The following is a 15852-nucleotide window of genomic DNA, read 5'->3' as shown; positions in this document are numbered from 1 at the left end:
CGAATTTAAATTAGCAATACCCGATGCGGGTAGAAGAACAGTTTTCAATAAGGCATATTCTCTCAGCCGGCACAATTTTCATTTGACTAGCATCAAGTAGAGTAGTTTGCGTGCCAAAGTCCTTAAGAAACCTCGATAGTAAATGCGAGGTATCCATGAAGGCATCTAGAAAAAAAAAAAAAAAAAAAAAAATGTTATTGCCATCATCTTGTGGGGATTTCCATGTATACAATCGCCTTGCTGGAAGTTTGAATAATGTGTTACAAACAACCATACTCTCTTCCTGGCAAAATTGTAGTAATCTTTCTCCTCGATCATTTCTTTGTCCTAGACCAAATTCTCCTACTAACTCTCCACTTTTACCTTTACCAATCTTTGCGTTGAAATCTCCTATAATCAAGGTAACTTCATTATCTTTCGTCGATTTTAGAATTTCATTTATCTGTTGATAGAATTCTTCTATAACATCGTCATCTTTGTCGACAGTTGGAGCGTACACCTGTATTATATTAACATTACCCATCCATGATTTGAGTTGTAATAGCATTACTCTGTCAGAGTAGGGAACAAAACTATTGACCGATCTGTTAATTTTATCGGTCACTATGATACCCACTCCATTTAGATGGTAGTTATCATCATTTCCCGAGTAATACAAGGTGCCGTTGTCAGTTTTAAATCTGCCGTTTCCCTTCCACTTCATTTCGCTGATACCAAGGATGTCTAATTTTAACCGATTCATTTCCATAATAACGTTTTGCAATTTTCCACTTTTGAACATAGATCGCACACTCCAGGTCGCATTCTTCATAGCCGGCCCGGGGATTCTTAGCACTCTCTGGCCATTTAAGGCCTACCGGAGCCTGAGGGCCATGCAATTTGATTTTCCAGCCATGATGATTACTAGGGATATAGTTAATGTGGTAGTTTCCCGTTGCTTTCCACATCGCAGTGTCAAAGCCATTAAAGCCGTTGCGACCATGCCTTCAGTTACCTAAATGTAAGCTGTACCGAAGTCCATCCTCTCCACCTTACATCAGTACTGGTAATTGCTGCTGCCCAATACCAGGGATATTTATTGACTTCCCAGTTTAGATCCGCTGTGTTCTGCGATACCAGGGTCACCTCTAGGAGGATGTGGTGCTGGCACCACGCACAGACGGTCTCGGTAAGGGAGAGGCTAATGATCTGTTTTACATCTATATTACGCATCCACTTGCCTTGTAGGACAGCGAGGACCAATGTCTGGTTTACTCAGAACAAAGGTACTACCTCTGCAGTCCAACTTAAGCCTAACAATTATTAGTTAACAAAATTTTGTGTGCACTATTTATGGCGGATTTTAACGGCCTACCTCCACCCTTCGCTACTGGTGTCAACCCAAATCAGTCTACTGAGATCCCCGGGGTTCCAGCGGCTAGCTCAGGTGTCCATCGCACCCCGGATTCACAAAAAAAAGTACGATATATTTGAGGGTGGAATTAAATAAAACCACGTCTGTCTCGTGTAACTTGGTATTCCTTATATTTTACACTTTCTTTACATGTTTAAGTTTTTTTTACAATTAGTTACGCAGGTCCGTATATGTCGGAAAGTGGACGCTTACTCATTTTCTTTTCTTTTTAAATTTCGCATACCGACGCCGTCCAGCAAGAACGACTCTCGTGATTGGCCAAATTTTATCGCATGATCTTTGATTCGGCGAATCACGAGCCTGACCCTGGCGCCGGCGCGCGAGGATTTCACGCACAATGCGCGGCAAAATTTATTATATTTAAATACTTATATTTAGTCTTAAGATTATCGCTTTCATCCATCATCATTTATACTTTTTAAATTAAATTAAATTTATCTTAATTACACCTCCGCCCAATATGCGATTTTCACACACCGGACGAAGGCCTTTACATATGAATAAAAAAATACTTACGTGGTTGAGCAAGGAATCAGATTAGATGTTTTATGAAGCCGTTTCTAGAGGTCAGGGTTACGTTTCGACTTAAGCTACTAAATGATTATTTTACACCGGGAGAAGCCCGCCTGTAACAGGGGTGTATCAATTCGCCCCATCTGGATTAAAGTCGAAAGGTACGCCCTGATCTCATCGGCCACCCATCCAATTCCTTGTTCATCCGTTAAGTACATGGCATGATAACAGTTTATAAAAAAATTCAACTACAATCTAACTATTCTAAAAAAAAAAAAAAAAACAACTAACTTTACGTATTGTTTCTATATTTATTTTAATTACTATTTTCCTGCTCAAAGCAATGCTCCTGAATAAGTCAGAGTTTGATTTATTTTCCTTTCTTATTATCATTTGTCATAATTTATTATTATTTTATTTTTCTCCTGTAATTTCGTGTGTTTATTTTGTTTTCGTAATGTTTTTGTTATTCTTCTTGTTCTTTTATACTAGTCAGCGGAGGGGTCGTAGAGCTGCAGTCTTCGACTCTTGGGCTGTCCAGTTTTTTTTTGTATTCCGAGAGGCTACATTTGTAGACGTTTGGCCCTCGTTCGGAATTATTATTTCGTGTTACGTTTTTCTTCTTCTGGTGCAATAGGAGCGTACCTCGTTTGGCGTCGTCTGCCTTTGCAACCAGGGCGTGGTAGTGGCGTTACTATTGAGCCAGGCTCGTTCCGAGCAGCGGATATCTTCCTGTGGAAAGTTTTCCACTGATCTGCTGGTCTCTGGAGTATCACCTCATAGATGGACAGGTACTGTGTCTCCATCTGTTCCTATTACTGCGGGCAAGGCATCGTATAGCGGTACAACGGCCAGGCTCGTTGACGGCGGCACGGCTTTCCCACAGGTACTAGGATGGATTTTCACAATAAGTATCCTTTTCCCTTTCTTTTTTTTTTTATAGATGGTTACACTTCGGAGGTACCTCTTGTTGTTTCACGATATCTTTCAGGCGTCACGTCCCTAGTCTCTCCATGAACCTGCGCGAGAAAGGAGAGTGCGCACTCTCCACACCATCAAGCTTTGGTATCATGAATTTTCGGCTACGCTGCCTTTGGATGCGCTTACTTCGAGAGGTGGCTCCCTTTGTGCTTCCAAATTGTCTTCATCTGTATTTATTCTTTTTCTTTCTTTAGTAATTTATTCGCTCATTAGACTTCCTGTACTTCAAATTTATTCGAATTTACTTTATTAATTACTCCTACCCCATACATTAAATAGCTACTAATTTTATATAAAATCTTCCCATTGTACTTATGGTACTTACTATCACTTTTAATATTTTACCCTAATACCCATAATTATTTTGCAACATTGTATTGACTGTATAAATCACATTGATATTAAAAATTGAAATATTCCACCCTCTCATTATATTTATTTCTGAATCAGTACACTTAAAACTGTGTAATTAACTTTATTTTTAGTGAAACCCATTTTATTTTTAAAAAAAATTGTTGTTTCGTTTTACGCGCCCGACATCCTATTCCAAAGGCGCGCCGCGCCGATTTGCGGTGCCTCTCACGTTTTATTATTATTATTATTTTTATTCATTATTGAAACCCCGTTGAGAAATTTACGGCTTATTGACTCATTTTTTTTTTTTCACAAGCATACAATCTCTACTTTCATCCTCTTATACCTAATTTTAACGTATTATTAAAATTTCACTTATCAACTATAATATACACTTCGTCGAGTGATGCCGTATTATTCCCGTTCCGTTTTCGCTGTGTTAAATTTACGATTGGTAATTTGTAAAGAAATAATAGTGACGGTCGTATACTTACTATTTTCCTCGTTTCTCTTTGAATTCAAATTATTACCACGGCGTAACTTTGAAACAGGTTTCGCGCTACTGTAGAATATCCTCTTTCCCGTTTATAAAATTGTTTGCGATTTTCAATGTTAATGTTTTCGAATTCATTCATATTTACTTTATTTGAACGGAAAGAATTAGCGTCACTTTGCGAAGCGTTATTTTTAAAACTAGAATGTACATTTTTCGTACTAATGAACTTAAGATTACAAGGCTCAGAAAGTTGGTCCTTAATTAACTTTATATCCGTAATTAGAAGAATTTCCGGATGTTTTATTCGTATAATCTACACATTTCACTTCCAACAGCAACTCGGCGTTCACCCTTGACTCGAGGGTTGGCGACTGGTCCTGCTTCATCTCCTCGTGGTCGAGCCTGCGCCCGCACAGATTCGATTCATCTCAGCTTGCGCGCCTTTTCAGCCCTCTTGTGAGGCTCCCTGGCCTCGCGTTTCCTTTTTCTCTCCTCACCGAACATCCCGTGGTCGACTAGGGTACACGACATGTTAGTGATACCCTAGGAAAATCGGCATTTTGCTCGCCGTTTTTCGTCGTGAGTGGGCCGTGGCCTCTACGAGCCCTCCTCGCTGGATACCGTCGATGATGTGTCTGGTCTCCATAGGTGGGATTTGTGCAGCCATTCGTCGTACTGGAGACGCGCTGGTGCTACGGTCTCCAGCACGACGCTAGGCGCGGTCAGCTCCGTATGTGGACAGTCTTCGAACACCAGAGGGCTCTCCCGGTTTGATGTTGGAGACAGCACTTCTTCTTTGATAAGGGTCACGTCGGAGTCCACTTTTTAGTTAACCATTTCTTGGTTGTTCCGGCTCCTGGATCATGAACTTTTATTTAGCGTTCGCGGGCGTAAATTTTATTTCGCGGGTTCGGAAGAATCCATGCGATTCTTCGAGCTTCACGTTGCCAAGGCGCCATTGAGATCCCCGGGGTTTCAGCAGCTAGCTCAGGTGTCCATCGAACCCCGGATTCACAAAAAAAAAGTACGATATATTTGAGGGTGGAATTAAATAAAACCACGTCTGTCTCGTGTAACTTGGTATTCCTTATATTTTACACTTTCTTTACATGTTTAAGTTTTTTTTACAATTAGTTACGCAGGTCCGTATATGTCGGAAAGTGGACGCTTACTCATTTTCTTTTCTTTTTAAATTTCGCGTACCGACGCCGTCCAGCAAGAACGACTCTCGTGATTGGCCAAATTTTATCGCATGATCTTTGATTCGGCGAATCATTTATACTTTTTAAATTAAATTAAATTTATCTTAATTACACCTCCGCCCAATATGCGATTTTCACACACCGGACGAAGGCCTTTACATATGAATAAAAAAATACTTACGTGGTTGAGCAAGGAATCAGATTAGATGTTTTATGAAGCCGTTTCTAGAGGTCAGGGTTACGTTTCGACTTAAGCTACTAAATGATTATTTTACACCGAGAGAAGCCCGCCTGTAACAGGGGTGTATCACTACCCTATTTATATTTAGAACAATTATTAGTTAACCAAATTTAGTTTGCACTATTTATGCCGGATTTTAACAGCCTACCTCCACCCTTCGGTACTGGTTTCAACCCACATCAGTTTACCCTATTTATATTTAGAACAATTATTAGTTAACAAAATTTAGTGTGGACTATTTATGGCGGATTTTAACAGCCTACCTCCACCCTTCGCTTCTGGTGTCAACTCACATTTGTATACCCTATTTATTATGTAAGTACTACAATTATTTTTACAAAATTATCAAGTAATCGGGATATTTTTTAAACTTTTACAGGGCCGTCCATATACGACGTCACATGATTTTAGCTATTTTAGTACCCCTCCCCCCCCCTATCGTCACAACCTTTACCACCCTGTCTTTATTATCTCCTCCCTCGCCCTCTTCGTCAGAAATCATCACAATATAATAATTTAGACCCCTCCTAGAGCGTGACGTCATATATGGATGACCCCTAATAGAATAAATCTCAGCGAAGATTCTCTTGAAAATTGCAATCGCAAATATCTATGTATTAGTTGCGCAGTTGTATTGATTTCATTAGAGTGCAAATCATTAAAAATGTACTTGAACGAATATTTTAGGAGTCAACAAATGCGTCACATGCATTCAAACCAATGCCGAACAAGAAGCCCTCTGATTGGTTCATTCAAATTGGATCAACAGAAGCTAAAAGAGTAAAATGTATATGGGAGGGGAAAATGGGCGTGGCTTATATTAATAGCTCGATAATTTTGTTGATCCAAATGGATCAATTTCGTACGTCACCTTTGGCAATGGAGCAACAAATCAGGGTAGATCAACAAATAAAAAATTATCAACAAACACCTGGCACACCTTTGCGTAAGATCAACTTAGACTGAGAAGAGATATCTATATATTATTATATATATATTACTAAATCACTTGTGAAATAATCAGTGGGTTATCGCATTTAGTAAGTCGTAAACTCAAATTTTATCACCGCTTCAAATTCTGAACCTATATTTATTTTCGTCGCCATAAAATAATGTTGTCATCGTGACACTTAGGCCGGTTTCAGACGGGACACCGGTGTCGCGCTCGTATATAATAAGGAGGCCTTTGTATTCGAATAAAAGGGTCTTTGTATTATGTTTATGAACGCCCCGAGCTAATGAGTCAAAGCGTGTATGGTACACTTTTCCGTCGGCCGCTACATTCTCAAGCCGCCGATACACAAGTTTTTATGACCGCAGCCAGTTTTATGTTCTAATTTATATCTCGAAATTATGCGTTGACTCATTAGCTCTGGGTGTTCATAAACATAATACAAAGGCCTCCTTCTTATATATGAGCGCAACACCGGTGTCCCGTCTGAAACGGGGGTTACTCATTAGGATGTTTTGGAGAATAAAACACTAAAAATAGTTACCGCACTGCTAAAATACTATTATAATGTAATTTATGTGGCGCCGTCGGCTTTTTCATTGTACAAAGGGCCTGTCGATTAATCGCCAGGCATAATACAACCATGTGAACAGAGCCAACACAGTTTCGTGGCACATAAAAAATAAAAATTATTACCCGTTATAATAATGTAAATATCAAATATGGAACAATGAACAAAGCCATACAAATTTACTGGAGAGCTGTGCGTCGATAAAATATTTTCCAGCATTATTTCTTCGATAATATTATGTGGTAGTGACATTTTGGCGGGTGAAATAATTATTTCACATATATTTATAATGACAAAAAATACTAAAAACAAATCGTCAAAATGTTTCTATCGAGATCACAAATCACTAAGAAAAAATACATAACACTAACGTAATCGTAACAATTAATTAAAAGGTAAATAAAAATATTATCGATACACACTTTTCAATGCATGACACATGTTTTGTTTTGATAACCATCAAGTACACCCGTCTTCGCAATGGCGCGCGATTCAAATGACTGAATAACGAGTGTTCTTTTCAAAAATATATTTTCTTGTGTTTTACTTGACATTTTTATGATCTGTTGTCTGATATGTCTACCTAAAGGTTTGAACTAATTTTTAAAGCATATTATCCACAAGTGTCTCTTCTAGTTTGGTCAAAAATACGAGATAAAGTCTACGGCATGTTTACATGCCATACGCAGTGTAAGGGTTAATGTTGACATCAGCAACTTTGAAATGCAATTGCTGGATTTAAAAATAAAGAATCTTGGAGCTCTAAATTTGAGCATCTCTGTGCTGATATAGACAAATTGGAGGAAAACAAATATGAACATGGTTCACAGCACAAGTAGTCTGCTTTGAAAGACCTGGAGAAGGAAGACATGATGATTTTTAACACCTGGAATAGTATTCCTGACTCATATGATCAGTTGAAAAAACTAGCGTTTGCTGTACTTTCCCTTTCCGGTTCTACATATTTATGCGAACAATCTTTTTCAAGCATGACTTCCCCAAACTTTTCAAGGAGATGGATTTTAAGTGTTAGTCATGATTTAATTGTATGGATACCTTACATACAATTTAATTTTTATCAATAAATAAGATCATTATTAAGTATGATATCAAGTTTTATTCAATTTTATAAAGTTTATTAAGTTAATAAACAGTGTACCTACATATATAATTTAAGTTTAAGAAATTTGGCTCTCAAAAGAAATCTCAATCGTTGACCACCGACCTAACCTATCGTTTTTAAGAGAGTGGTTACTCGAATCTTTATTTTGTCAAATGTTTTAATGTACTTATTATTTATCTTCTGGGATACCATATAGCTTTCAATAAATAAAACAATAATTTTACAATGTAAACCTATTTTATTAAAAAAAAAAACCGTATTCTTAGCATTATAATAAGATATACTTTCCTGTAACAAATTAATAAAAAAAACAAGCAGCCAGCACAACGATTTTTATTATATGGTAATTCTTTAACCAGCGTATCTATTCTATACACAAGACTGCTATCGAGAGTAGTATATCATATTTATGTATTACAATAGTTAGTTGTCATTATTGTTACAATAAGTGCCATGTTTTAACAGCATCTCTCTTGGCTGTGTTAACTTTTAGAGCGAGATAGACAGTTTTGACGGCTAACTTATTGTAACAATTTATAATACCTCAATACATAAATATGATAAACTACCCTCGATAGCAGTCTTGTGTATAGAATAGATGCGCAGGTTCATAAAATTGACCAGAACATTTCCCTGTACACTATTTCAAAAAAAGGTCTGATAGATTACAGGTTTAATTAGATTAATCTGTTTAGAAATGATAGCATATTAGATTATTGTCATTTCTTTTACAAATGAATGGTAAAAAAACAAATTTATTTTACAACAAATTTTTAATTAAGTGATTATACATACATACAATAGAACCTCGATATAATGGACCAATGCGGTTGAGGAGGTGATCGTTATAACCAAAAGTCTGTTATATAAATAAAAACACAAAAAAACCCTGTTCATTCATTTTGGATGATATATCCAGACACACCCGCTGTAGAGTGATGTTAATGTTCGATGTCGACGCACTTGCTTTCGGTAATCCTGCTTTGAAAAAAGAATCAAGTTTGGTCTGCACTTTTGAAGTCTGCTGTTATTTTTTAATCAACTCTCAAAAATTACGAAAATAAGTTAAGTATAATAAGTGTAACATAGAGTCTGTAGTCTATAAGCTGGCATTCACGTCACGACGGAAAGCTTATGCGTTCGCGTTCGACTGTTGCAAGTTTTCAATAGGAGGGAATGCAGTGCGGAATGCCGAAGCGGGGGGGAAACCACACGCCAGCTTATAGAAGACAGACTCTAGTCGAATTTCGTTATCTGACAAATAGTCAATAAATGTTATTAGATCATCGAGATGCGATCTTATCATTGATAACTTTGTTTTTGGGAGAGTTGTTTCTTCTTCCTCCCTATCTTCACTTCCAGCTTCATTTTCCAAGATCCTAACGTCATCTCCTATTGCACTTTCAGTTATGATATGATACCCAGGATCACCTCCATCTATTTTTAACCATTGTAAACTTATCGAATGGAGTAAAAAATGCATCTATTCACTTTGAGTAAACAAATTAAGCTGCTGTGCAGCCGTGTAAATTAGTCGCTATCATAGCAAACGTCAGCGCTACATTCAGTCGACGAGCAAGGTGACATTATGACTCGAAAAGAGATATGGACATGATTATCATGCGCAGAACATTATGTACAAACGGTAACAGGATGTTTAAAACAATTTTCACATTTCATCGGATATTTAGGATATTTGTCTATTACACCTCAGTCACCTGCACTTTGCAGATATTGTAATATTCTCACAAGGCCCGAAGGACCTCCAAGGTAGAATGCAAGATCTCGCGAATATCAGTCAAACGTTCGACCTAAAGATAAATGTCTCAAAGACAAAAGTGATGAGGAACTGCTTTTCGGACCCTGCGATTATCTGTATTAATGGCACCCAACTCGAGCAAGTCAGCAGCTACGTCTATCTCGGACACCAGGTGCCCATAGACGGAAGCATGCACGATGAAATTGCTCGCAGCTCTCAGAACAAAGCTGGGATGGAGTGCTTTAGGACGTCTAAATAGTATCGTCAAGAATGACCTACCATTATGTCTTAAGCGTAGGGTATTCAATCAATGTGTGCTGCCCGTGCTCACGTACGGCTGCGAGACATGGACCCTCAACATGAGAGATGTCCAAAGGCTAAGAGTCACACAGCGAGGCATGGAGAGGTGTATGTTGGGCATCACACGAAAGGAACGTAACGAAACGAATGGGTTACGTAGGAAGCAGACAGGAGTACGCGATGTAATAGACGTTGCCAAACAGCTGAGATGGCCGCTGGACAAATGCCGTCATCCAATGGTACCCAAGGGGCACGAAATGGCTACAGGGTCGTCCTAAGAGCCGCTGGATTGACAAACTGACAAAGTTCGACGGAAATATGTGGCAGCGAACGACACAGGATCGACAGAGTTGGAAGAAACTTGGGGAGGCCTTCATCCAGCAGTGGATTGACCCCGGCTGATAATGATATCCAAAGTCAATTTATCGAGGTTCTGCTATATCTTCTATGTATTATATTGTAGTTAACAAAATTGTGGGACATGTCTTATTATTATAATATATTTAATGTATTTTTTATGGTCAAATCAAGTTTTAATTATACATATTACTGCTGTTCTTTAGATATTAAATGCAGAATAACATAAAAAAATAATACCTATCATATATTTAAATATAAGGCAACAACGCACAAGATTTCTATGACTCTTTACATAACTACAAATTTAATAAAAAAATAATTACACTACCAAAAATCTTTGACAAATTACTTTAATATCTGTGCGAGTCAGACGATTTACAGTCATCACACTTTTTCCCCTGTGGAGCACCCCAAATCTGCGGAATTTTAAACCAGCAGACCAGGTTCGTTGGATGTCAAACATGTCAGATATTTTACTCTGCGAGTTGTCAGAATTCGTCCGTCAGGCGTGGCGTTTAAAGCGTGTTATTGTTATAATATCGCAAGTTTTTTTAAAAAATCAGGTAAATGTGACCGTTATCCCAATATTAAAATTTTCAGTAAACATAGCAACACTGGATTACTGTTTGACATCTCATTTCAAAACAAGAAATTAATCAACAAAATTATGATTGAAAAATATGAAATACTATATAATTCGCCACCCAGATTACAAAGATAGGAAACATTAAAATGTACAAGCCAACATACTTTTATACAATATTTTACGCAGTGTAATAATATGTATCTCGTGTTTTATAAAAGAAATAATTTAAAACATTTGATAAAAAATCTTTGCCAAAGATCTTTTATAGTCTAAACCGGCCAAAGACTTATGGAGAGTAAGATTTAATTTATCTTTATTAATTTGCTCTTGAGAAATCTTTTGAAACTTCCATTCAAAACCTTAATACTTTAATAATAGCAGTAAAAGCAAAGTGACACAATATCTATGTACTTGCTAGGCGAAAGTGATCTTTAAGCATATCATTTTACATTGCGATATAGTTTTGGAAAGAGTCATAGTCAAAATGCATTTTTATAATGTTTATTAGAAAATAAATTCAAAATTTTCCCTCAAGACAAATCTTCAGATAATCAATTCCGAACAATGATGGCGTATTAGAAATATAATATGTTAGCTTTGGTTCAATTGAGACCTATATCATCAGCGTTTCCCATATTGCCAATCCCCCGCGCGACCTCACTGATGCACGTCCACTGCCCCTCGTTGTTCTCCCGCCACAAGCTGACTTTGTTGTCGCCGCCGGAGACGGCTAGGATGTTGCCCGTCAGAGACCAGCTGACACTCCAGACAACGTCGTCGAATGTGTGCAAGACGGTGGAGTTCCATGAGACGTTGTCATCGCTCGTCCAAATGACCACCCGCTTGTCTTGTGAGCAGGAGGCTATGACGGACCGAGGCAGGCCGATGGAAGGCGCCCACGCCACGTCTCTGATCCAGTCCGTGTGGACTTCGAAGCGGGTCTCTTCCGTCCATTGATCACCTTCTTCGATCCAGATCTGACAAATAAAATACACATCAATTTGGTAGTTACTATGAATTAATAATTGTATCATTAGTAGGGTTCGCAATCACAAAATCCTGCATTTCTTTGCAGATTTAAAATATACAAAACAATGGAACCATGAGACTTTGAAGAAAGAGTTCCGATTTAACGTTTTCGCGATTCAGAATGAGGGGTTCAGTGATTCACATCTTCTCTTTCTCTCATTGAGTGCTGCAATATGAATCAATTGATATGATGGGTTTACCGTGCTTTCTTCTGCAAAGAAATCATTCACGATCGTGTGACGCATCTCGACATATTTCTCATAATATAATACATTATTTTTAAAATTGACGGCTACGGCCGTGCGGTGCAGCATAACCATTGGTTTCGGAGTGTGGCGCTGGGCTATCATACAAGTACCACGAAATGTTCTAAATTATGGTAGAAAATAGATGTTTAATACAAATAAAAACATTTAAAAATTAATCACTTGGAGCTGAACTGAAAACCGGAAAAATCGTCATTTTTTTGGAAAGAAAACCGTAACCGAACCGATATATTTTTTTTACTTGAACCAGAACGAAAAAAAAATAACAGTTCGACGCCCAGATTACAACTTCACAAGACAATTACTATAAGCCAGTGGTGCGATCAAACAAAATACATCCCACAATCAACGCATTGGACAAGCCTGCTATACAATCACTAGTATTTTTTTATGGTGTCGAGCTGTGGACTCCGATGATAAGTGAGCAGTAGGTAATGCTTTTGAAATGCGGTGAAAATATCACTTCCGAAGAGAAACGAGGCTAGACACTCCCTTTTACTTAGTTGCTGTAGATTCCTCAGCGATATATTGACGACACGGGATGGTTGAGAGAATGGTGTATTTATTTCGTCAAGTAATCGAGTATGCAGAGTATAAAGATTGTTAAATTCATTATATTGGTTTGATTAAAATGGTAGCCATTTACGCAATGCTATCTTGTTGATATTTTCTAGCCGAGTGAAAAAAAACGAACAGAAGTCTTCCATTATTCCCCTCACCTTGCACCTATCCCTAGAGAGAGGAGGGAGGTCCCTACCGGCGCAACGTCTTCAATGCGGTATTGCCGCTTTAGGCTAAAGCAAATTGTAATACTTAGGCTAGTTTTTTTGGGGGAAGACACATGCTGTGTCAAACGAATCCTCACTCAAAAGAGAAGAGGCAATAATATGGCTACAGGTTGCAGTCAAAGTCTTGGTAAAGGTAATTAAAAAATAGTATTAAAAGTTGAAAATTATTGGACCAATGAACCACACTGCACCCGATCTTAACTTGGCATATCACTGGACCCTAGGTTTGGTATAAAGCATCATTATTTCATGACTGGGAGTGTCTCAGTGTGCCCATGAGAGAGAGGAGCATGAATAGGTAAAATCAAAAATAAAAGCAAATACAAAACTGCCGAACAATCTAAGTAAAGAGATCGTCATGTTGGCAGTATGACGCTGCAAATTTTCTAAATGCAACAAAATTGGACTTTGTGACCTAACGGTCTGAACAGCTGGTTGAACCGACTTGTGCTACTTTCCCTTTTCCGTACATATTTTAGGAGATTTCCAGATGTGGTTTGCATCCTGTATTTCTCCGCCACATGGACATGTTGAACAGGTAACAAGACCAAGCTCATCGAGCCTGTCCAATCAAGAATTGACTGGTGTAATGGTATGGAGTTTGATATTTGGAAAAAATATATGTTTGGTGGACGCATTCAATTTTTCTGCCATGTTTTCAACGCTGCATTAGACGAATAGTCCCATTCCTCTTGAATAGTTGTACACCATCGAGACAGGGAGGCGGCGTTAGATGAAAGTCACCAACGTCTGCCTGGCCTTATTGGATCGTGCACTTCTGTGAGCTAAGCAGATACCTAGAAGACACTGGCCCAGAATAAGGGGAGATCGAGGAAGCTCTTGGGGGAGGCTGAACACCAAACCACTGATTTGGATGTTCTTCTGAGGGTTTTGAGTTGGGCAATATTGCTTTGATTGCACACATTTAAGAAAAAAATACCTCGAAGCTGATTGCCGTTTTCTATAAACTAATAACCAAGTACCTATGGCTGATTGGTTTATGGGCTCTCTTTTACAAGAGAATAATTTTAAAATTTATAAAAACGCTCTAAACAGGCGAAAATATGGAACATTGTTCAAAACAACGTTATAACAATATTTATAAAATATTTAGCCGTGTCATTCAAATAGGCTCTTGTAAAAGAGAGCCAGTTTATCTTATGTATCTACTTATTAGTTTCGCTACTACTCGTAGCTTGTCTTTCACAATTATACATTATTATGTTTATATTGCTTGCTTTACAAAAGTATAATATTGATCAAACCAGCTTTAAGTTAACATACCTTGACTAAATTATCGCATCCTCCGGATACTAGCCGTTTTGCGGCGCTTTTGTTTCCAAGCGGGTCCAGATTTGGATCTGCAGAAATAGAGGGGCACCAACTAATTGCATTGCATCCGATCGCATGAGCGCCGGGAATCTTTCTCGCATCCCAATTTCCGTCTTGGTTATATGAAACTATAGATATTGAGCCGTCGGAACTACCGCAGGCCAATATAAGGCCGTATTCTGCTGGGGCCCAGGCCACGGAATTCACAGACGATTCGTGATTACTGTACTCGTATAGTTTACTCCATTCTCCCGCTTCTTTCCATATTATTACCTTACGGTCATATGAGCATGAAGCTAGTAAATTTCCATACTTAGGATGGGCCCAGGCCACTTGCCAAACGGGGCCGAAATGTCCTTTTAAATCTGCGGCCAAAGTTTGTGTCCCGCTTTTGATGTCGTAAATTTTCACAGAATAGTCGGAGGAACATGTCGCCAATCTCAATCCATAATAGTCAAGCTCGGCGTCATGGATCATGTCTTCGTGACCTGTGTCGATAGTGTTAAGAACAGATACCATTTTGCTATAAAATATGCACAGTTTCTTTGACAAAATTTACCAAATAACAAACGTCAAACGCCAGGTTTTGAACGAGCGGACGTGGAGGAACGATCTCTAGTGCTGCCAATGTAAAAAATAATTATTTCCAAATATATACATAAAGAGGTTTTAAATAATTATACTTTTATTCCTATTTCAAAATAAAACAAACTGATTCTTTTGTATTGTGTTTTTTGCGACTCCATTCATATCACCAATTTGACTGTAAATCAATAATTATATTGAACCTTTTGAACAACAATGGGTTCCAACTCATTTTCTTATATTATGAATATCATTAAAGATCGACGAAAATATTTGAAAACTCCAGTAATACAATTTACTTACGAATCTTTTCCCAAAGATTATTCCAATAAATTAGAGACCATCGGAATCAATACATCAGTATTAGTCCACAATGAAATCGAAAAATTATTCAACAAATTTCATCAAGATTGGGAGTTAGCCAAAGCTAAGCTTCAGAATTATAAAACCCAAGTCACAGAAAAAAAACTCACAGAGGATCAAATACTCGGGAAGATTAATCAGTTTGAAAAAATGGTGTGTGTAAAACAGGAAGCAACATCAAAAATAATAATTTCCGAAACGTATTACATCAGAAATGCAAAACATTTAGAAATCGTACACCAGGAAACGTCTAAAATGGACGAAACGTTTGATCGGTATTTTATTGATTTAAAAAGGAGAATTAATAAATGTTGTGCTTTAAAATCAAATACTGATTTTTTTGAAAACGTGTTAAAAGAAATAAATCTAAATCAATATTGGTTAAATGCAGCCCATAAAAGAGCACTTCTTTACTTTTCAAACAAACTTTTATCAAAGGTGAAATTTATTATTATTTATAAAAATGTTATTTTCATGTCATGAAATTTATTAATTCTTGTGATTAAAAATATCATAAATCAGAGTTGTGTATAATAAATGGTTTGATTTACTTGTGGTTGAATTGACGGTGGAACATCAGAAATCAGAAAACGTGCAGACTGTAAATAATATATACATTATTATGATAATTTCTTAA

General features: G+C 37.6%; 1 protein-coding gene across 1 annotated transcript; it reads right to left on the bottom strand.

The window, feature by feature from the left end:
• Nucleotides 1-8075: 8075 nt before the first annotated feature.
• Nucleotides 8076-14874, bottom strand: Sec13 (nuclear pore and COPII coat complex component secretory 13). Its single transcript, XM_085947869.1, has 2 exons — nucleotides 14220-14874; nucleotides 8076-11829 (listed from the first exon to the last, which is right to left on the bottom strand). The coding sequence occupies exons 1-2, from the start codon at nucleotides 14784-14786 to the stop codon at nucleotides 11455-11457; spliced, it is 942 nt and encodes a 313-aa protein (XP_085803995.1). The 5' UTR covers nucleotides 14787-14874; the 3' UTR covers nucleotides 8076-11454.
• Nucleotides 14875-15852: the final 978 nt, after the last annotated feature.

The sequence above is a fragment of the Rhyacophila brunnea genome, unplaced genomic scaffold (genome assembly GCF_057557595.1).
Source record: "Rhyacophila brunnea isolate RB1 unplaced genomic scaffold, BYU_Rbru_1.0 scaffold_20, whole genome shotgun sequence".
Lineage (NCBI taxonomy): Eukaryota > Metazoa > Arthropoda > Insecta > Trichoptera > Rhyacophilidae > Rhyacophila > Rhyacophila brunnea.
Note: the sequence above shows the minus strand (reverse complement) of the source record. Positions and strands in the feature narration are given on the sequence as shown.